General features: G+C 38.6%; 1 protein-coding gene across 1 annotated transcript in view; it reads right to left on the bottom strand.

Annotated features, from left to right (window-relative positions):
* Positions 1-24,000, bottom strand: part of LOC107602285 (nucleosome-remodeling factor subunit BPTF-like) — a 39,894-nt gene that overhangs the window by 10,470 nt on the left and 5,424 nt on the right. The window contains exons 4-24 of the mRNA XM_016294745.1: positions 20,168-20,388; positions 16,630-16,839; positions 13,374-13,553; positions 12,681-12,866; positions 12,435-12,583; positions 11,918-12,249; positions 11,682-11,813; positions 10,569-10,698; positions 10,324-10,459; positions 9,939-10,226; positions 7,976-9,797; positions 6,892-7,016; positions 6,681-6,809; positions 6,413-6,563; positions 5,979-6,099; positions 5,419-5,659; positions 4,948-5,118; positions 3,649-3,785; positions 3,446-3,560; positions 2,861-3,033; positions 2,018-2,297 (exon numbers count right to left, since the gene is read on the bottom strand). Coding sequence (XP_016150231.1) covers positions 2,018-2,297; positions 2,861-3,033; positions 3,446-3,560; positions 3,649-3,785; positions 4,948-5,118; positions 5,419-5,659; positions 5,979-6,099; positions 6,413-6,563; positions 6,681-6,809; positions 6,892-7,016; positions 7,976-9,797; positions 9,939-10,226; positions 10,324-10,459; positions 10,569-10,698; positions 11,682-11,813; positions 11,918-12,249; positions 12,435-12,583; positions 12,681-12,866; positions 13,374-13,553; positions 16,630-16,839; positions 20,168-20,388 — 5,429 coding nt within the window. The remainder of the gene's footprint in view (positions 1-2,017; positions 2,298-2,860; positions 3,034-3,445; positions 3,561-3,648; positions 3,786-4,947; positions 5,119-5,418; positions 5,660-5,978; positions 6,100-6,412; positions 6,564-6,680; positions 6,810-6,891; positions 7,017-7,975; positions 9,798-9,938; positions 10,227-10,323; positions 10,460-10,568; positions 10,699-11,681; positions 11,814-11,917; positions 12,250-12,434; positions 12,584-12,680; positions 12,867-13,373; positions 13,554-16,629; positions 16,840-20,167; positions 20,389-24,000) is intronic.

Consider the following 24,000-nt stretch of genomic DNA (forward strand, 5'->3'; position numbering starts at 1 on the left):
TATATATATATATATGTGTGTGTGTGTCGAGTTCATTTGCAAAAACCGATAACTCGTTTTTTCAGAAATCACGTTTTTTTTTATTACGCATTCCAAGTAATATCAATCAAACTGCAGTTGGGTTGTTTTGATTAAGTAATAATAACTTAAACAAATACAGGTAATTTACAAAATTAAAGTTAATTGAAAGTATGCTTGTTTTTTTTTTTTTACATATTAAAAGTTTGTTTTATAGCAAAAGCACATAACTCCACATTTCATGTTTTAAAGTAAAAAAAAAAACTTGTTTAATCTCCTCGGATGACAATGTAGACGCCTGACAAACTGTATGGATGTGATTACACGCAATACACGGAGCTTTTCCCTCACCATTGAAACGCACTACTTTTGCAAGGTTCCGTGAAAACGTTTCAGCTTATATTTTCCTTTTTCGCCCTGAAGAAGATATCATAGCTTCATCAAGATCGTCGAAATGATCCATCCTCGATCACTTTTAGTCAGCTTTGATGAAACGCCTCTCAGCTAGCACGTCTTTCACAGTAAAAGTAGCCTTGTCACCTGACCTGAATACAGCGCGCTGATTCACTAAAATTGATTTATCAGCTTCTGTTAAAAAGCTTCTGCAGTAAAACGTGAACTTGCGATGCCTTGAAAGTGGACAAAACCGGCTTTTTTGACAAAACGTGTTTAGGGTTCAGATTACGCTGTATGTGGAGAACAATGCACGGCAATCGGCTCTTTTTTTTTTTAAAGTGGCGTTTATCGGTTTTTGCAAATTAACTCTTCATATATATATATATTTATGTGTGCGTGTGTGTGTATATATCAGTGGTCACACAATTTTTTTTTAGCAGTGATGGAAAAATCTGAGGGCCATCTGTCATTTTGACATTACACTGAGGGTGATCTATTGTAACTTGTAACTGTAATTCCCAACCCTGTCCAGCTGGTGGCGAGTGGCAGCAGAGCGTAGGTTCAGCCTCCAGAACAAAATTAAAGCTGGGGTTTTTTTTTAAATTAAGACGCAAAATCTAACTGTTGCCTCTGCATCAGTCTCTCTTGATGCGTTTGATTTGATACAGGCGAGCACCCATGTTGTAATAATAAAGTTATAATACTAACTTAATAATTACATATTGTTTCAACTCCAATTCCGTCTTTTTTTATATATATGTATGAATATGTAATATGGTGCATATATTCTTTCCTACATAACGAGTTTTTGGTCACTTAATGGCTGTCCAGCTGGTGGCGAGTGGCAGCAGAGCGTAGGTTCAGCCTCCAGAACAAAATTAAAAGCTGGGTTTTTTTTTTAAATTAAGACGCAAAATCTAACTGTTGCCTCTGCATCAGTCTCTCTTGATGCGCTTGATTTGATACAGGCGAGCACCCATGTTGTAATAATAAAGTTATAATACTAACTTAATAATTACATATTGTTTCAACTCCAATTCCGTCTTTTTTATATACATGTATGAATATGTAATATGGTGCATATATTCTTTCCTACATAACGAGTTTTTGGTCACTTAATGGCTTTTCTGAGGTAATGTAACATTACGTGACAGTTTACAGCGGTTGAAAACACTGATTGATTGGTTATGTGAGACATGAAATGGATTTTGGTAAATTGTACTGGTTCTTGCAACATATCTTCTGAGGTTCATTCATGTGTATTTCGTGCCATAAGTAGTAGTAAAGTGGAAAAGATGATCGTTCATGTGCGCTTTGTGCTGCAGCTTGGGTATTAGATGTCTTATTATCATTATGAAAATGACAGGTAATAATAGATTATGGCAGAACTTATATTGAATATAAATATATTATTATTTTTTATTTTCATTTATATTTATATAACACCACCAGTAGGTATCCAGGTAATCTGTGCATGAAGTTCAGATGGCATCAGTAAATTTAAATGCCTTTTTTGGAGATTTTTCTGGCTTAAGAAGTTACATTGCTGGCCAAGTTTCATATTGATGCTTGTGTGAATAAAGTGTCTAATAAACAGTCTGACCTGGTTGAATGGGTGCTGGAGTTGTGCTGGTGGCTGCAGCTGGTGCAGCTGTGGCTGGGATGCCTGATGAGGTTGTTGTGGAGGGGGCAGCGGGGGCAGACACTGGTGCAGGGGCCATGGGTGTGAACAGGAACCGCTGGACTTGGCCATTGGGCATAGCTGCCTGCATGAGCTGCTGACCGGCCCCCGGAATGACCGTCACCCCCTGAGGAATGACCTGCAGCTGGCCGGTGGTCTGACCTTGCCCCTGGATCACAACCGTCAAGCCCTGGTTCCCTCCCTGAAGAGTGAAAGCGTGAGTTTATTTCAATATTAACTTTAACCTGTGTGGCCTAAGCGACAAAACAAAGTCATTGGAATAGAGTACTGCGCGGATTATGTATTTGTGTAGGCCAAAACCAGAAAAAATATCCACACTTCTGGTTCCATTGTCCTAAAGTTAATGTTTTGTTCAAATGAATTTTTTGGTTAAATGCTTGCAAAAATCTCTGTGGTTAACACAAGCTCAAAATATTGTCATGTTTTATTCTACAACATAAAATGCATCAGTAATACCATATACAGCCAACATTTAGCTTTTTAATTCCGCCGACTGTATCTGAGCTTAAGAACTCATAAAAGTTCATTAGTGAAGAATGATGAACAAAACGTGTAAGAATCATAAAAACCTTTGTCGGTTGCAGAGCTTATTTTCTGCAATAATCCAAAAACCAATTGTTTTTTGTCAAGGGAATCAGAGTGATGCTAACTTTGATTGGCCTACAAAAATAGGTCAATACTGAAGCACTTTATAATGTGCACGGATGAATCGGGCACAATAAGAACATTAAAACTGGTACAAACCTGAGCCCCCTGAGTGAGCTGTGTGAGCTGGGCCAGAGTGAGTTTGACCTGACCCTGCTGTGGCCGGGGAGAAGAGGGTGTCTGTGGGGTTTGGGCTTGGTTTGGTGTGGAAAGGCGAGGCGTACCCACCACCTGAGCGCCTGAACTCGTTTGCACTGTCTGTTGTGCTTGACCTGTGTGATATAAATCCCATTTACACTCTAAAAATGTGGTATATTTATACATAGAATTGGCCATACTGTGCATATCACAACTGTAGCATTATGCAGTCAAATATGTTTGTATAATCAAATCAAGTCCCATTTATTATATAGCACATGTCGATGCTGCAAAGTTAGTGTCATTATGCAGCTCAAAACAATTCAAATTTTGTTCTTATGCAACAGTGGCTGCACAGATAAATCAATAATATTACAGACCTTTAATTTTATCTTTTAAATAATGACCACTAATTGAATGGGATTCTGTCATTTCCTGTCTCTAGTAAACTACTGAATAAACACACAAAAGTGTTTATTAAACATAATTAATTAAATGTAAGAAATTAACAATTTCACTTCCAGGATGAAACCTGGTTGAGAATACCTTGCTGAACCATCAGGGGCGTGCGAATGATAGTCTTGCCCAGGGCGGTGGTCTGTTGCAGAGGAGAGCGTATCACAGTCATCCCTGGTCGGAGAGCGGTTCCAGTCGTAAGGACCTGGGCATAAACAATTACATAAAACATTATTGCAGGAACAAAATATGTTGAGTTTGCCAGAGTGGATGATTTTACTGAGAGCTCATGCCTGCTGCGTGGAGGTGGTTGTGTTGGGTCTGATGTTGATGGTGGCCATACGCGGCTGGAATGCAGGGAAGGACTGTGCGGTGCCCGCTGTGCTTGATGGAATGATGCCCACCACCTTCTGCTGTACCTGCACCAAGCCTGCCGAGATGATGAGTAGATTTAGTTTTCTCCAAGAATACTGCATTACGTAGATAAATAGCTGGTAGGGCTGCACGATAAATCGCATGCGATATTTAATGCGCATCTTGTCAGAAAGCCGGTTCTGTAATCAGCGGTAAATCTCCATCACGTGCGTGCTTTCACATTGAGCCGCATTAACTACACAGAGCCGTTGTTCACTCACGAGCTGCGCAAAAAATTGCGCGAATATGAACGTGGTAATAGCTGGTCAAAAGTTTGGAGTCGGTAAGATTTTAATAAATGTTTTCGAAACAAGTCTGTTAAGTTCACCAAGGCTGCATTTATTTGATCCAAAATACAGCAATATTGTGAAATAGTATTACAATTTAAAACATGTTTTTCATTTTAATATATTGTAAAATTGTATTTATTCCTGTGGGGGCAAAAAAAAATCAGTCTGATATGCTGATTCACTGCTCATTTCTTCGCTGCTTAATATTTGTGTGGAAACTGTGATACATTTTTCCGTGATTCTTTGATAAATAGAAAGTCGAAAAGATCAGTATTTGTTATACTGCATATTATTAAATTATTATAAATGTCTTTACTGTCACTTTTGATCTATTTTTGCATCCATGCTGAATGTTAAGTGTTAAGTAGTAATTTCTTTCAAAAGAAAAAAAAAATCTTACTGACCCCAAACATTTGAATGGTACTTTTTAATCAGAAACTTTGAGCTGGAAAATTAAGGTTAAGTGTGAGCCAAACAGAGCAACAAAACAATTTAGCATTAAAAAAAGAGAAAGTAATCCTAATTCTTTTCCGTATTCAACAATGATAATCAACTGAATTAAATTCAAAATAGTAAAGCCGTAAAACAGACATAAAGCTTGTACCAAAATTTAGTGGATGTTCACAATAACAGCAATTAAACTGAATGTTTCCTTAAACCGCCACCTCTCACTGAAATTAAATGACTTTCGATTGCTGTGTTGCAGCAAACTGCTGCCAGTCTGAACACCCTTTTAGACTACTAACAGGCTGTATTAACTGACCCATGCTCACGAAAGTAAAAAATACGTCCTTTAAGAATACTGAGCCGATATTTTGCCTCTCTGCGTGCAGGCAGGCCTAACTTAAAACAAAATCTCATGCCAATGATGTTGGAGGCCTGCCGTACCTCCTTGAGTGGTTGGCACGTTCACTGTGACTATCTTGCTGTTGGCTGGAACAGGTAGTTTAGCAGCGATGACGCTGCCGGCCATCGACCCCGCTGCAGCAGCGATGTGGAACGTTTGCCCAGACGTGGTGGCGCTACTCGCCGCCACTGTCACAACCGAACTGGTAGAGACTGCAAGACACAGGTCTGATCACCACCCTAACACATACATCTCAATCAGGAAATACATCAGCGGTTGAATCCAAGTACGCCACGGGCAACGAAATGATGTCAAGCACTAAAAACACCACCACAAATACGCTTACCAAGAAAAAACAACATAACTGGACGGCAAAAAAATCCAGCTAATTTCCAACCAAATATACCGACGTGCAAAAAAAACTAAACAAAAAACAAACAAACAACAACCTCTAAAATAAAAGCCATCAAGCAACATTAACCATGCCTACTCATAACATTGTAAAGACTAACCTGAGTTGCCTTGTTGGCCCTGCTTGACCCAGGAAGCAAAGGACTGCTGAAAGTTCTTGTTTTGCTGGAATGTCACTGGAGAGCCCAACTTGGTGGTCATTATAACTTTTGGCGCTGAAGTTACCTGACCGCTAATAGAGCCCACCACCACCTTTTGAGTAGTGGTCCCAGGGGTTGTAGGGGTGCTGGTCAAGGTGGATGTGTTGTTGGTACTGCTAGGTTTCTGCTGTTCCAGCCGTTTCTGCAATATAGTCATTGAACAGTTCAACTTCACAATATAAACATAGATACAAGGCAATAAGCTAAAGCACCAGATAAAGTCAGCTATGGGTGAGTAATTTGATTAAAATCAAGATTATTAAATTATATGAATTTACCCAACCAAACTAAGAGTGAAAAAAGCAAAAGCAAAAAAGTAGTGGTAGATGTAGCAAAAATAAAATCAATGAATAAATAAATAAATCATAAGGCCCATTGGGAAGAACACCCATTTCATTCAATATTGTGCCCCAGGTTAATAAAAAGGGGCGCCCCAGGTGGGCACATGTCTACTTTCCCACCTGTTGGGCTGCCAATCTCTGCTGCTTTAGCTGAGCTTCCAATTGGGCCTTGACCTCCTCTGCTTTCTTCTGCACACTAACCTTAGTTGGGTCAGCTGCTTGTACCTTTTCCCTCTCAACCCTGTGAAGTCAGAAGGTTTAAAAATCTTTAAAAGAATACGAATTAACAAATAAAATATCATAAATTGAGACACACTGACCATTGAGAAACATACAAACTGGAAAAAGAGTAAATGAGCACAGGAAATAATATCCTAAATGAATATCATTAAAATATATAAGCTAATATATGCAAACATCCATGTCTCATCTACAACCCTCCTTCGTCCAAGATCTTTCACTCTAGAGAAAGCTTTGATGGCGCGTTTGACAAAAGGAATCAGTAAGTTTGGTTTTAGGGTTTGTAAATTCACAGAAAAAGAGGGAATTCCCACCTTTCGGTAAAGGCTCGAATCTCCCAGAGTTCCAGGTCTTCCTCGGCCACCCAGGTTTCGATCACAACAGGCCCAGTCTGCTTAGCTGGTTCTGGCTTCTTTGGCCTCAGAGCACTTGAACGAAGGCCTTTCCTTTGAGGAGTGGGAGTTTCTGCTCAAAGGAATGATGGACAGATCAAATATCAGCAGTGTTTCTGGTCAATCAAAGCTTGCATGATAGAAAACTTTCCATGTCTTAAAAACAAAGCACTGGTTGAGTCACCATTACCTTTGGGAGTCTCAGGCACCCCAAGGGGACAAATGATCTTCCTGATGCAATACTCAGAACGAATGCCATAAGGACCAACATCCCTCCGCTTGATGATCTCAGTGGTGGTGATATCAGTGTCAGATGTCTCTGTTAAGTTACACAAAAAAGGTTGAGTGCTGAACACCAAACGACAAAGCGACATTAAGTTGACAAGCAGTTAAGCGCCAACCTGTTCGTGTTGTTCCTCCTGTGGGTGAGGGTTTCACAGACATATCTTCCCATCTGAGGCAGGCCCAAAGTAGCCGTAGCATTAGGCTCACTCCAGCCAAAGATCTCACCGTCTGGAGACGATACCTGTATGACAGAACCTCCAGCTCATTAACATTACAAAAAAAGGTTTAAAAGAACTTAGCACTCATGCAAATCTAATAGGCCAATTTGGTCTTTTGGTGACCATTACTGTTCTTAAAAAAAAAGGCAGCTAGCATCAATATCCCTATTTTTTCTGAACACCAAAGTAACACTGAAAAAAGACAATACCAGTAATTGGGACCAAGAACATATTACAGGAAAGCGCTACAAAGACTCTTAAGGAAACTAGCATATGTTAAATTAGATTACTACATTCTCTGAACAAAAAGTGAGTTGTTCTTCAAGCTGAATCTGCCACCAAAAGTGCTAGGGAGTTGCCAAGGTTTTCTATATCATTTTTAACGCATTGCTACATCGAAGCTTGGATGTTCTCGATGGTTGCTCGGGCATTGGTAGCCGGCTGCTCACTGGTCCAAGTCAAAAGAGCCACCCTCTATGATATTCCGGTTTTAAGGTACAAGTCAGGACATGTCTACAATCTTCATCCGTTTTATCATACACCAGACAAAATCGTAAGTCTGACTGCATAGAAAGTAATGGCACACCTCTGTTTAACAAGACACAAAGTTTTGAAGTAACGTTTTTGCATGTAGAACAAACAGTTAATACTTAAATTTAGGGGCTTGTTCAAATTCCTAACCTAATAGTGTCCAATCCTGCTCCTAGAAGGCCCATTTCCTGCAGAGTTTAGCCCCAACCCACCTGCCTAAAAGTTTCTAGTGACCTTAAAGACCTTGATTAGTTGGTTCAGGTGTGTTTGATTAGGACTAGAACTAAAGTTTGCTGAAAGGTGGTCATCCTGGAGCAGTAATGGATATTCCAATACTCTAACCCCAATTATAAGCCATAATAACAGTGATGCTTGCTTTAGCGATTAATTCAGGTTTTCAGAAATACAACGTGATGACAAAGATCAGGGGGAAAAAAGAGAAGATATAGACCTCCATGTGATCCCAAATGTTGGTCGTGGGGATGGGTAGGGCCAGATGTCTAAAGCTGGCTTGGCGTTATAATTAAAGATAGGAACTTCACGGATGCCACCGCGCCTTGCAAGTTTCTTCAGCTCGTCATTGGGAAGCACGAAGATACTCTTCTTGCTACTCTTGGTCACAAACTTGCGGTACGAGGGCAAGGCCGTTCCGGACCTTGTTTTCTTGATACGAGAGAACTTTAACAGTCGTACCCTGTCCCTAGTGGAATATTCGTGACTTACTGTCATAGATTTTACAGTGGAACCACTAGGACTAGACACGGCATCAGTCAGTGTTTTCGTGACCGTGGTCTTGCACTCTTTTGTTAGAGTAGCTTCCTGGGATGAGTTCATAACCTTGGTAACAGTAGTGGTAGATGTAGAGGAGAGTGTCGAAACCGAGCTGGTAGACTCCACATTAGAATCTGTTGGTACAGATGTACTGATCCTGTTATTGGAAGCAAGACTGTCACGTGAGGTCAACACCATACGAGACTCTGTGGATACTGTGGTTGTAGTTGTGGTGACTTGAGTAATGACAGTCGTAGTCTCGCTAACGCTGCTGCTGTTTTCAGTGAGGTCACTGCTTAAGCTGGACTCTTCAGCTGAAGGGATGGGTGAAGGAACAGGAGGCTTTGCCTCCTCAACTTGCATCGGCTCCACCTTTGAGCTATGACTAGGCACCTCGGATCTTGCATTTGGCTCGGAAGCTACAGAAGACGGTTCGGGTACAGAGGAACTAACCGAGGAGTCTACAGGTCCTTCGATGTTGTTTTCCAACTTGGCCACTTTCTGAGGTGGTGGATAATCTGGGTCAAGCTTGGTAACTCCTTTCTCCTCATCCGAACTCACCTGGGGAAGCGTGCTATTAGTCCATTCTTTAAGACACTCTTGAGTGACGTCACCATTCATTAGTGACTTCACTGGTTCCTTTGGTGATACTGCTTTAATCTCCTCCCCAACTGTATTGGTTAGCTCCTTTGTGTTAATATTATCAGTCAAATTCTTACATTCCGTGTCAACAAGACCATCCTTCCCATTTACATGCACAGGCACTGTTCTCTTTACATCTAGGTCATTCTCATTGTTTTCAATGACATCCTTTCTCTCAGAGACTTCAGGCGGACATGTAGTTTCTGTAACTGTTTTATCAGGTTTAGCGTTCAAGCTTTGATCCAGACTTTGAGAGTTTCCATTAAGCTCAGACATTGCCACCCTACTGGCGGTCTTAGGTTCGGACTCTAGCAACTTCTGCTGATGTTCTTTAGGGGCTAAGTCACACACTGAGTCATTTAATCTGACGTCCAGGATGTTCTTCTGTCCTGAAATGCTTGTCTTCACCTGTTCATCCTCTTGATTAAAATCAAGCTTTTTGACCACATTGTCTTTTTCTTGGATTGCTAGACATGCTACCCCCTCTGTCTGTCTAGACTTTGGAGTTTCAGAGATAGTTCCTTCAATCTTGACCTTTTGGTCTTCAGCAGCAAAGGTTGTCTCCTTGTTTTCCATTATCTTTTCAGTCAAGGGTTTAGAATTGGTGGCCTGCTTGAGTTTCTCATGCCTCTGCTTCTCTTCTATGGTGAACTGTTTGACCCGTCTCTCCAAAAGTCCATCAAGTTTTGATGTCTTCCTTTTCTTGTATGCCGTGCGTAGCAAGAAGCCTTCACTGACATTCACAACATCATGCCAGAAGGATTGCTGGGGTTGATTTAGAGCACTATCCTTCATTACCTCACTATCCGAAGGCTCTCCTTTCAAAGGAGAGTCATCGGATGAGGCATTTATAATGTTAGCTGCAATTATGAAAAACAGAGACACATTAGCAACTACTTTCCACAAGGGAACTATTTTTACAATACATGCTATTTCATTTCTGATATACTTCTGTTCTTGGTACAGGAAAAAGCACAGAGAATATTAAACTTTGTAAATACCTGCTTCATCATTTACAGAGTTAGGTGAGCTGGTGTCCATTTCTTCCACAGATTCATTTTTCTCAGCACACTTTTTTTCAGCCGTTTCATTCTCTTTTTCTTCATTTTGTTCTTCATCTTTTAACATGGGATCTTTCTCCACAGGTAGCTTTTCTTCAGAAGAATCCAGTGACGTGTCCTGGACGTTATCCTTTTCAGGCACATTTTGAAATGAAATTTCATCGGTTTTAACCAAAGTTTTTGGTATTTCTGGGAGAACTGCTTGATTGCCCATTCCCGTTTTAGCTGCTAAAAAATAATTTGTATGAGAGAAATTCTGCCAATGGAAGACTTTTCTGTCTCCCAGATTACATTTTGTAGTATTATATATGAGCAAACAACATACCCTCAAGTGCTTTCCGGTAATTGACATTGGTGTTTCCAGGTAGCTTTGGGACAAAGCGATGGACGTGCGTCTTACTCACCCAGCTCCAGCCTCCATACCCAGTTACTCTGTACTCCTCCCCCTTCTGCTTCCACACCTACAGAAGATGTTTAGACAGTTACTGAATGCCTACAGCTTAAAGGCTGAAGTTGATGTGATTTTCTAAAATGTTCAAATGAAACACGCTGCCAAGTGTTCAGACGTACCTGGTGTTTGATGGGGAAAGTGTACTTCACCCATGTGGCCTGCTGCATAGTCTCTTCATCTTCTAGTTTTTTCTCTCTCTTTTTCACCTTCTCCTTCTCTTCCCGCTCCACAGAGGTCATGCGATGAAGCCTTCGGAAAGATGAAGAACAAAAAAAGAAAGCTCACCACAACTGGAACATAAAGGTGACTCACTGTACATTTTCATAAAGCCCCCAGCATGAAATTTGTTCAAGTACACAAATGCTTTCATGTTTAGAAGCAACAATGTGCTGAAAAATATTACTGGATTAATGTATTATTATCCATACATGCAAATAAGCATTTCATTCCCCTTAAAATAAACTGCACATGACAATTACATAGGTTTAACAAAGCCAATATACTGCTATTGTAAAAATGTGGCTGTCCTTTTGTTTTGTTTTTACAAAATCCCTAAGCTCTTTCTGACTGTAAATCCTTCTAAAGCTTTCAAGCTACATCCACCAAACACAGCCCAGACATGACTTGGGTTGTTATGACTTTCTTACTGAACTGACATTTTTCCTTAGCAGAATATCAAACAAGGCCAAGATCCCACAGACTTCTAGTGAAATCTATAACGACTCTTAAAACTTGCAATCCACTAGACTCGGCACAATGCTTTGATTTATTCAGCTTTAGCTGCAGATCTCAAAAATTCCAGACATAAAGCTCAGATGATTTCAAACTCAGTTCAAATTTAAATCACATACACACTTTAATCTACTCATCTATGTTTCTATCTGGTTTGTATGACCTTCAAATAACTTGTGATTTTTTAATATTTATACCAACCATTTTATATAGACTTTAATGGCTGCTTTTATAGACAGACTTGTAAAACAGCTGTAGCATCAGATGCCATCAATTTTCTGAACTGCTGATTGCTAGCTATATTTTTTATATTTTCTATCCAATCAAGCTCTAACAGGCAACAGATCATGTGAGCTTCACTATCTGTACTCATACTGGTAGTCACCATATTGCATTTCTTTGCATTTGCATACATATAAACACTCATCTTCGTTGCATCGCTTTTTTTCCGAAGCATCAAAAGATTACGGACGGCTGTTTTAATATTTATTTAAACTGACCTTGTGTGACCCAGAGAATCCTTCCACATAGGGAGCATGACCACTGGTTTGATTGCACACTCCAGAATGGCCAAAGCTAAAGCAAACTCTCTCGCCTTGCTGCACATCTGGACAGCCTTTATCCAGTTTGACCTACAGCAATGGAAAAGGTTACAGGATGACATGGTTAAATACTGCTTCCAGAAACCATTATACATTTAAAATAAAAGTCCTACTGGCACTTGTAAGGCTTTTACCTATGTGACGCCCAGTTGGGATGCAAGAACGGAGCAGGGATATTGTTCTCCAGCTGGATGATGGTTAATCTCAGTGTGGACACAGTCAGGGCTTTGGAGCCGTACAGCGATCCGTTCCACTTGAACTCACCAGCAGGGGTCATGCAGAACTTGTGGGAGAGGTGTCTGCGTTTGTCGTGGTCCTCACGGTGTTGGTGCTTGTTCAGTGCAAGCGTGTTAGTGCTGTACTGATTGTGGTAGACACGAAATTTACCCTCTTGGCCCAGTTTGAAAAAGCCACTGCTCTTGTTTGAATCTCTCTTAAAAGAGCCAAAGGATGACAGTGGAGGAGTCTGAAATAAAATTCACAGGATTTACAGAAATACACGCATTATTCTACAGTGTAATATATTTCAAAGCAACTTTGTAACTTTTTTTTGCTGAAGACCTCTGGTATCTTTTTGCTTAATATGAGCAACAGGAACATTGATTCGTGCCTTAGCAAACACCGCTAATGACCAAAAAGATAAAGTCCCACCTCTTTAAGTGCTCTGCTACCATCTTGAGAGCTGCCATCTTTGTCCTGCATGACCTTGCGTTGGCTTAGCTTGCTATCAGGGTTTCGGAGTCGTGTAATCATGCGCGACGATCCTGTTTTTCCGCTATCTCCATTAGCTTTACCCTCACCTAAAGATTAAAAATGTAACATAAATAAGTGTAAAAATCGAAATATGAATAAACGTAAAGAATTATGTTATAGGTGTGTATGTGGGTGCATAGACACCTGTATCGTCTTGGCTGTTGAGAGAAGACTGTGAGGACCGGTCCACCAGGTCAGGCTCTTCTGGACCTCGCAGGCATTCAGAAATGGAGAAATGACTACTGCAGCTGTTCTCATCCGCTGTTTGTGCAGGTTCAGTGTCTAGTACAGAATCTCCTTCTCCGTGACCAGCAGACTCTGAGCTCTTAACTTAAGGACAAACAGTGAGAGAAGATATATTACATACATTAGTAATGTGTGACACTTTGGCCATGTTGAGTGTAGAAGACTCCCACAATACGCATACTATTTTTGCATACTTTGAAACCAAAAAAATTATATGCAGTACACCAGCATTACACTCCAACCTCAGCCAAAATAATATTGTAGAAAAGTATTAACGCTGCAGTATCTATCAGTATACCACTATAAACTTTGGTAAATATAATTCAAAACAATCCAGACAGGTTCTACACTCTCCGTAAACATGATATACCAAAGACAATGGCAAAGATCCAGTGCTGCTCTATAGACGGCACTATTAAACAAAGGTTTCTGGGAAGAGGTTTCTGGTCTCTTGTGCCAAGAGGGTCTTTGTTTTAGTACAAGAAAACAGAAGATCTCTTCTTAGCTTGAAAATTAACTGCAGCTAACTAATTAGATCTGTCTTAATGTAACAGCGTGGTACTTGAACATTGAGAAAAGCGGTCGCTGTACCTGCCAACTCTGTCACCCCTTCAGTCCCTTCCCCTCTCTCCTCACCACTGGAAGACGATGTCACGGCATTTCCCGTGGGATTCTGGAAGTCAGATTTAGTCGGTATGGCCGAGCTGGATGCAGCGAGCTCAGGAACATTAGTGCTGCCCACCTCACCAGTTGGGACAGCTGAGACTGAGGCTGAAATATGAATGGACAAATGTCTGCGTTCAGTGTTTTAACACTAACAGATGAGAGATGCAATGATTTGGTTGTAGTTTCAAATGCAAATGATGAGGGCTGTAGCTTCGTTTGAGAGGAGCCAAGATTACCACACACTACAAATATTCAAATAATGTTGAAGAAAAACTTTCTGTAGCAAAGCAAGCACACATACAAGACGTCTGTGAAAGAGCGCACGGTCTGGAAAGCATTGCACTGATTTTTAAGTATCACATTTGTATATAAACAGCTGAAATGCTCTTAAAAAGAGTGGATTCAGATACATTTTGAATTCACTGGCTTGTCCAGTCAATTTTGATTAGTAGGTAATAGATATACTACCACTCAAAGGTTTGAGGTCGGTAAGACTTTTAATGTTTTTGAAAGAAGTCTATTATGTGTTTACTAAGGATGCATATTATCAAAAATGCACTAAAAATAGTAATATTGTGAAATATTATTACAATTTAAAGGGGTCATATGATGCGCTTAAAATTTTTCCTTTCTCTTTTGAATGTTAAAAGCTCTTTGTGCATAAAGAAGATCTGTAAAGTTGTAAAGACTAAAGTCTGAAATCCAAAGAGATATTCTTTATAAAAGTTAAGAGTCAACCACGCCTATCTAAAACGGCTCGTTCTAACACGCCCCCACATACAGTGGGGAAAAAAAGTATTTAGTCAGCCACCAATTGTGCAAGTTCTCCCACTTAAAAAGATGAGAGAGGCCTGTAATTTTCATCATAGGTATACCTCAACTATGAGAGACAAAATGAGAAAAAAAATCCAGAAAATCACATTGTAGGATTTTTTAAGAATTTATTTGCAAATTATGGTGGAAAATAACTATTTGGTCAATAACAAAATTTCATCTCAATACTTTGTTATATACCCTTTGTTGGCAATGACAGAGGTCAAACGTTTTCTGTAAGTCTTCACAAGGTTTTCACACACTGTTACTGGTATTTTGGCCCATTCCTCCATCCAAAGGCGGGGCATAGAGGAGCAACAATAATGTACATTATGTGGAAAATAATGTGTTTTTTTTTACCTTAAACCGCATAAAAACATTGCATTACACCAAATACACAATGTTCTTTTTAGCATCGTCAAATGACCCCTTACATTTACAAAATAACATTTTCTAATCAAATATATTATAAAATGTGATTTATTGCTGTGATGCAAAGCTGAATTTTCAGCATCATTACTCCAGTCTTCAGTGTCACATGATCCTTCAGAAATCATTCTAATATGAGCATTTGGTGCTCAAGAAATATTTCTTATTATTAGCAAACAGTTGAAAAAAGATGTACTAATATTTAATATTAAATATTTAATATTTTCTTTTCTTTTTTTATTCTTTTTTGTGGAAAAACGTAAAAATTTTTCAGGATTCTTGAATAGAAATACTGATTAGAAAATTCAAAAACAGAATCTTCAGTAATATTGTAAATGCTGTTTTCACTTTTGATCAAGCACCCTTGCTGACTAAAAGTAGTAATTTCTTTATTTAAAAAAAATCTTATGAATGGGTGAAGTATTTTCAAAATTAGCCTCAGACCGATTCGCTTATGAATCACTAACTTGAACAATTCATTAAAATATCTGACTCAAAAGAACAATTCACTCACAAAAATGACATCACTATGGCTCGCCAGCAAATTAAAAAAAGCTCTACACAAAGGTCATATGGTAATAGGGCTGGGCGATATAGCTAAAAAAATGTATCAACTATATAATGTTTCACATCGTTCGGTATCGATAATTATTGACATTTTTTATAACTTTTTTAAAACAAAGAGCAATAAAAAAAAATTTAACCACTGTATTTTTAAATTAACCCAATTTATTGAGACAAACACCACATTTTTTTGTTTTAACAATCAAACACAAAATAAAAATTTAACAAATATCTAATTTCTAATGTTTTATGCGCAGAATAAATAGGTTAAACTTTTGGCTTGTCTCCCGAGGCCACAGGAGGGCGCAATGAGCAAATTAATGCAGCACATTTAAATTGTCAACACAAGGAAGTAACTCTATAAAAAAACGTGCATTACGTCTAAATTAACTCATAAAAATAAAATATAATTTCGTAAATTGCATAAACAATTGTGAACAAAACAACATTATGTATTTATGCATTGCTTAATCCAAAGAGCCGAAGCGCCATTCACACAGATTGCCTTTAAAAACATATGAGATGCAGTGAAAAGGAATAAACCTCCACAAATTCGTGACGCGTTTTCTAAAAGTTTAAACTGTTTTAACTTTGCATGGCTTTCTATACATCTCTTGTGTGAGACGCGAGTGCAGCAGTCGTATTTGTCCGACTAAAAAAATGCGCTGAATTTGCATTCGGTGTGAATGGCTTGGTTTCGGTTTTAACCCATTCAAGATCTTCTCCGCATTGAGCTTCTATATTTCTCAAATATTTTGAATGAATAACGCAGCAGCAGCGCGTCTCGTGGGCTAGACTAACAAAACATTAAAATGCAACAACGTCACATCATCATCAACGCATCTCGCACACCACTGATGACTCTCCCTGATGCACACTTAACATTGCAATTGTTTATTTTAAATTCGACTAATATTCATTCTTTATTTACAATCTCCTCATCACAGGCAGGTACAGCACTCATTTCAGCATGTGTTTGTGTGTGCGTCACTCATAGCACGTGCCTATATCCTGCGCTATATCGAAAAAAAATTATATCGTTATCGAAGAAGGTGTACCGTCGATAAATATTGATACCATTTTATCGCCCAGGCCTATATGGTAATATTTAATAATAAAAATATTTCAGAGTAAAATAAAATTAGAAAAATGTAAATGAATTATAGAAATTTCCATGACTTTTTTTTTTCCTGATATATGTATTTTTTCTATGATCCTGTAAATTATAAACCTCATTAAAACGTGAATGTCATTCCAACATTTTACACTATATTGAAGATGATGTGCACAAAAACGTCCACAATTTGAATTAAACAGACCCGAATAACATGAAATATCATGAAACACAGGTACTAGATACAGGAATCTCTCTCACCATCTGCAGAAGTTTGCTCATTCATTGCATTCCCGTTACTGGAGTCCTGTTGTGGACATGATCCGTTCGAGTTCATCTGATCGGCCGCATCTGGTTCACCAGCCACAGATTTCGATTCCAGTCTGGCCCTCTCGGCCTCCTCTGCCGCTCGTCGCTTCACCTCCTCAAGCTCCGCTTCCTGCTTGGTCTTCAGACGGTCCAGGATCACATCTGGAGGAAATGGACAGAAGAATACGCTCAAGATACCGAAACACCACAACAGCTGTCCAACGTGTTTCTCTAAATAAATCATTTCCATTTCTCATTTCCTATCCACACATGTTAAGTTGGTTAAAGGGGAACTCATACAGGTTTGGAATCACTTGAGAAGGAGTAAATGATGGCAGAATGTTCATTTTTGGGTGAACTATTGCTTTACTCACTGACATGCAGTGGCTTACAAGTTATTATGTTTTAAAATAACTACTTGCTTGCCTCGAGTTAGCATTTCAAAATACCACGTGAATCAAAGTTTGCATGCAGGAAGCAAAACGCATGCATGAAACATCTGCAGCTTGATAAATACTTTCCCACAAAAACTTTTCAAGATGAATCTCACTCTAGTGCAGGTGGAGCTGCTTTTGCACTGCTAAAAATAGCTGAACGGAAAGACACCTTACAGTGATTTGAGTTACAACCAAATTTATTATTCTATACTCCATCACATTAACTAATATCGAGTCAGATATATTTACTGTATACTATGGATGGATTGTTGCAAAATGGTTTGCATCTTAATGTAGTAAAAAAAAAGAAAAAAAAAAAAGGTAATACAATAATTATTTTCTTATTAAAAATTGAAACTTAATTACACCACGTTTTCACAATAAATCTGTGAAATGGAAGTCCTTATTTGCAATAGGACTACACAAATAATTTTCATTTGCCGGATGTATAAAAATCCAGAAACAGACACACTGGAACATAATTCAGTTTTGCTTATTTCACTTAGTACCGATATTTCTTATTGTATGCCAGAAAAAAAAAAATACTGATATACAATTTAAAAATACAAAAAATAACTTAAATATGTTAACAATTATTAAATGTGTAATGGTCTTATCTAGTAATGCAATACAATAATATTTTTAATTCTAAAATGAAATAATTATTGGGAGTAATAAAAAAATAAATAAAATACAATTTAATAAAACTACAGTTCACATGGTGTGACAAAAGTTTTACTAAATTGATTCGTAAATAAAATAAATCAACTGAAACAAATTATATGTATTGAAAATGTTTAATTTAATAACATGTAAAAGTCTTTAAATTATGTTCTCTGAGAACTTTTGGAGTGGATTTATTAAAGGGGTCATATGATGCTGCTAAAAATAACATTATTTGGTGTAATGAAATGTGTTTATGAGGTTTAAAAAAAAAACAAAAAACATTATTTTCCACATACTATACACTATTGTTGCTCCTCTATGCCTCGCCTTTCTGAAACGCGCCGATTTTTACAAAGCTCATCGGTCTGAAAAGCGAGGTGTGCTGTGATTGGCCAGCTATCCAGTGCGTTGTGATTGGCCGAATACCTCAAGCGTGTGACGGAAATGTTACACCCCTACCATACTGTTGACGCCGTGTCCGGCCAGAGCGACGAGACAAAAACATTGAAACCCATAATAAACGAGGCATTTGTTGCATCCAGTGGGGACATAATTACGGATTATAATGACTTATACTGTCTTTTTAAGCATTGCGTTGCATCGCGCCGCGTAAACATAAAACCATGTCTGCATTTGTGATCGGAGAAATGACAAACAACAAGTGCTACTCTACACTGCTCAAAACTTGTGTTTGAATCATCAGTGGCAAATCCTTTAAATGAAAACATACTTACAGACTGTGAGTCAGAACAGCCGGCATTGTAGTCTACTCTCCCAGGATCAGTAAACAGTCCTCCATAAAATGTGCTGCACACATCTGAATATTTGGGTTAAACTGTTCTGGAACAGTGTTGTAAATACAACTTAACCACTGATTTGTAGTTGTGTCCTCTTTTGGAAGACCAAACAAAGTAATTTCGCTTTCACAACAAAAAACACGGCGGCCTAGCGTGAGCCGGGCTAGAGTGAGCTGAGGCGGCGGGGTTGAGAACGGCGCGGCCGGTGGATTTGACGAAGGAGCAGCAATCACATGTGATGACCCCGGGCTGGACTCCGCTTCGTCCACGGTGAAAGCCGATCCGGCGATCCACAGCACTAAGTTGATGTATTCCCTCAGCGACCAGCACAGATCAGCTCTAGGCATGACGAAGCGGATATCGTCCTCTTTTGGAAGACCAAACAAAGTAGTTTCGCTTTCACAACGAAGCACACAGTGTCTTCACGACATGGCTGCAGCGTCAACAATACTACAGCGAGAACAAAAGTTACGCCTTCTTTCTTTGTGTGAACATTTGGGCGGCGTTATGCAAATCTTCCCACATAGTGAGGTAGATATGCGGGGGCGTGTTAGATCGAGGCATTTTAGGTAGGCGTGGTTAACTCTTAACTTTTATAAAGAATATCTCTTTGGATTTGAGACTTTAGTCTTTGCAACTTTACAGATCTTCTTTATGCACCAAGAGCTTGTAACACTTCAAAGAGAAAAAGAAAATTTGAAATCGCATCATATGACCCCTTTAAAGTTGGGCTTTAGAGTTAATATCCTAAGCTGTCATTACATATAACATCTTAGGATTTGACTAAATACTAAATAAATAAAAATGCCCACATACAGTGGGGCAAAAAAGTATTTAGTCAGCCACCAATTGTGCAAGTTCTCCCACTTAAAAAGATGAGAGAGGCCTGTAATTTTCATCATAGGAAAATAACGGCTGTGGTCTTAACTTAAAGAAATTAAATACATCCCTCTTCCACAGAGCAGACAAGAGACCAGCAGAGTCAGCAGTGTCGTGTACTATTTAAAAAGGGAGAAAAATGATCTGTTTCCAAAAAAAAAAGATATATATATGGTTGATTCGGACAACCTGCGTGTCCATAAATAAGTTCTTCAGTTAGTCAGAGATTAGGAATGCACATCTGCTTCAAAACTTCAAAACTCCGAAATGAGACAATGAGGAACATAACGTTCATTGGTCGTCACTTATCATATTAAAATAAAAAGGAAGATTATTACATCTGCCTTCACACAACAGTTTAAAATGGAATCCAATGAAACCTGCATATAATAAACAAGTACAGGATATCAGCATGTATTTTTTTATTTAAAAATACATAAATAAATCAATAGAAATAATAAACTTGATTTCATACATGCAAACAGTATTAGAAAAAATTGTGACAAATTAAAAAAAAAACTTTAATGCATTTTATTGTGAGTAAATGCTAAAAAATTTAATCTAAAATTAATATTTGCAAAAAATTGCAATATGCAGTACTTAGACTGTCAAGTTGAATGTGCATTCAACTTTTTTTATTACCATCTTGGAATGTGCATTTCCAAGATGGCAATAAAAAAAATGAGCTATATGATTTGTGTATTTTCTTACCGTTGGCAACGGTGAGGTATGCCTTGTTATTCCCCCGGGCCTTGTTAGTGAGCTCCTCAGTAATGTCCATGTGAGAGTGAATCTCCTCTCTCATCTCCTCCAGCACAGAGTAGAGGTCATTCTCCCAGTAGTCTTTATCCAGAATCTCCAACAACTCAGCCAGCTGGACTTTAGTGCTGTAGTACCAGATCTGCTTATTTTCATCCTCACCATCTTCCTCTCTGAAACAGATCAAAATGCACAGATTATGTACATTCAATACAGACCCTTTATGGACTTTAAACCATATTTTTATGTTTAGAAAACCTTGCTTGAAAAGTAAGCGATGCATTCAAATTTTGACAACCACAAATAGCAAAACAAAACAAACAAAAAAAAAAACTTTCTTTTTTGGTTTTTGCCTGAAATAGTTTTGGACTACCAAATCATTGACTGAAACTGCTTTTCCAATGACTCGTTTTAAAGGGATACTCCACCCCAAAATGACAATTTTGTCATTAATCACTTACCCCCATGTCGTTCCAAACCCGTAAAAGCTTAGATTGTCTTCGGAACACAATTTAAGATATTTTGGATGAAAACCGGGAGGCTTGTGACTGTCCCATTGACTGCCAAGTAAATTACACTGTCACGGTCCAGAAAAGTATGAAAGACATCGTCAGAATAGTCCATCTGCCATCAGTGGTTCAACCGTAATGTTATGAAGCGACGAGAATACGTTTTGTAAGCAAAGAAAACAAAAATAACGACTTTATTCAACAATTCGTCTCCTCTGTGTCTCTCCGCATCACTGTAGAGCCATTTTGGAGAATATCCGCTGAACGCAAGCAGCGTACGCTATTCTGTGTCAGCCGCGACACAAGGATACATTTTCTACGTGTATTTACGCTTTGGTTTGAACGAAAACAGCGCATACGTGTAGCGTGGCTGACACAGAATAGCGTACGCTGCTTGCGTTTAGCGGATTTTCTCCAAAATGACGCTACAGTGATGCGGAGAGACACAGAGGAGACGAATTGTTGAATAAAGTCGTTATTTTTGTTTTCTTCAAATACAAAACGTATTCTCATCGCTTCATAACCTTACGGTTGAACCACTGATGGCAGATGGACTATTCTGACGATGTCTTTCATACTTTTCTGGACCTTGACAGTGTAATTTACTTGGCAGTCAATGTGACAGTCACAAGCCTCGCAGTTTTCATCCAAAATATCTTAAATTGTGTTCCGAAGACGAACTAAGCTTTTACGGGTTTGGAACGACATGGGGGTAAAGTGATTAATTAAAAAATTTTCATTTTGGGGTGGAGTATCCATTTAAACAATGTCAGTAGCTGGGTTTCCATCCAAACGTGAAGCGAATCTTTTCAAAGTACACCAAAAAGTAAATACGAATTAGGTGCGTTTCCATCATGTTGTTCGAGTGGATGACGGTGGAATTGGTAGCCTAGTAACCAACATAGAAAATGGAGACAGGACTGTAACTAGTTAAGATTGGGCGTGAGGGTTAAATGTTCGAAATGTCAGAATTTATTCTGCAAATGCATTTCCATCTCCCATTATTTGCATCAAATCTTTTTCACACAAGTCAAAAAACGCCTCAAGCGAGCGTAAAAACAAAGGGATTTTTTTTTCTTTTAAAAATGTGGCGTTTCCATCACTAGTTTCTGATGCGATACTTCAAAATGGTCGTAAAAACAGGGTGATGGAAACAGCTAGCGTCTAATTCATGCACGCAATGTGGATAAGCTACAACAGGAAAACATGTCAGCAGCGTGAACGCGGTTCACCATGACCAAACATTATGCTTGAGTAGCAATATGTCAAATTTGCTTGTAAAATTTCAAACGGAAGCTTGTTGCTGAAAAACTTTTCTACAACTGGATTATCATCTGTGAACACGATACCCTGAACAGCATTGTGAGTTCAATTACCTAAAGTTATTTACAGAAACTGAATAAAACTCTAATTTGGGTTTCGGTGTTTCGCTAAAATATATAATTTTGGTGCGTCACTATTAGAGCCCGACCGATATATCGTTTTGCTGATATTATCGGCCGATATGAGTCTGTCGCAGATATATCGGTATTGGTGAATATGCCGCCGATATGAATTTTTTTTTTACAGAACATATAATGCAGATAAAATGCTTGAAATGGTGTAATTACTTAGTTTGTCCAGCAGAGTGTCCTCTATTGTTTGCTACTGGCGACATGGATGAAACGCTTTAAAGCTTAAGTCAATGGAAAACCATTGAAACTTTGAACGGCCATATCTCCGTAACGGCGTGGCGAATCCGCACCAAATTCGGGGGATCTCTTCAGCTCAAGGAACCCTCTCGAACGCGAATCGAGTGTACGTCTCGAGGCCCTCTTTTGAATGAGACCACCCTCGATCTAGCGATCCCGGGGGGCTACCGACTCGAGCTGAGGGGACCCCCCGAATTTGGTGGAGATCCGCCGGCGCGTTCGCGAGATAGTGACACCAGTCAACACTTTCCCTTCAGTAAGGAGGTCTCTCGTTCAGGCAGCATTCACGCGTTGTCTTATTCGACTGTAAGAGCCCTGCGAAGTGGACTTCACATGAAATTCCGCCATGATTCCAGTTCCAAGGGAACGTACACGTTACATTCAAAGGGCATTAAAGTGCGCGAGACATGAATTTATATTGTATTTATTTACAGAGGTAGGGGAGAGCAACACTTTTTGACTTTCTCAGTTTGTGTAAATCCACATGGGGTTCAGAATATATATATTTTTTTATCCACGGTAATTTTACACTTCTCTAGTACAAATTTGTCGCTTTGTTTCATAATTACAGTGTATAAGTTTTTATTTACCCTCAAAAAATGGAAGTGAAATGTGACAACATGCCCCGTAGGTGGAACACATTGTAACATCTGAGGGGCACGTTGTAACATGACCATGTAACAGCTTAAAATCTTATCTGATCGAAGGAAAAATATATACAACACAAACTAAAATATTTTGTTAATATATATAGATACATGTTCATTAGTTTTTTTGTTCAAATAAAATAATGGCATTTTTTAAGAATTAAAATTAATCTGATTTTGGAGTTTGACAATGAACACATTGCAACCATGCTTGGGACGGCCCACATAAACCAGCAAAAATGCTTTATAATAATTTCTAAACATTAAACATCGACTGTCAGTCTTTATTCACCTGTTTCTCATTCTTTCTCATTAAAATGAATTAAAGTAAATAGTGTAAATGACATCGCTAATGTCACAGAAGAGCACATTGTAACGCAGTGTTACAACGAGCCCCATCTGCGCAACTGGAATTTAAAACTGGTCAGTGTCTTCTGCTAGTAAAAAGCATTAAAAAAAACTATCTGAACTGATAAATAACAGATTGTCTCATTTTAATTGAATAATAAAAACCGAGATAAACAATTTACTTAAGCCAGAATTTAAATGTTACTATGGTAAAATAAATATTCAAACCACGTGTGTTACAACTAACACCCCGTTACTTTGTGCATCGCACTCATCACAAGCTTATTGTTAAATTGTTAAATGCCCTTACATATCTCTGTCACCATTATAAGTGTTTGATCACCACATCTGAGTGATCATTGCAAAAAATGTGTTTATGTATATATATTCTGTTTATGTATATACTGTATTCTATATATAGTACCAGTCAAATGTTTGGACACACGAATGGGAAAGTGTCCAAACTTTTGACTGGTACTGTACTATAATATACACAAAGAATATCGGCCGATATATCGGTACCGGCCTTTTTTTTTACTCCCTAATATCGGTATCGACCCCAAAAAACCCATATCGGTCGGGCTCTAGTC

The sequence above is a fragment of the Sinocyclocheilus grahami genome, unplaced genomic scaffold (genome assembly GCF_001515645.1).
Source record: "Sinocyclocheilus grahami isolate Dianchi unplaced genomic scaffold, SAMN03320097.WGS_v1.1 scaffold324.1, whole genome shotgun sequence".
NCBI lineage: Eukaryota > Metazoa > Chordata > Actinopteri > Cypriniformes > Cyprinidae > Sinocyclocheilus > Sinocyclocheilus grahami.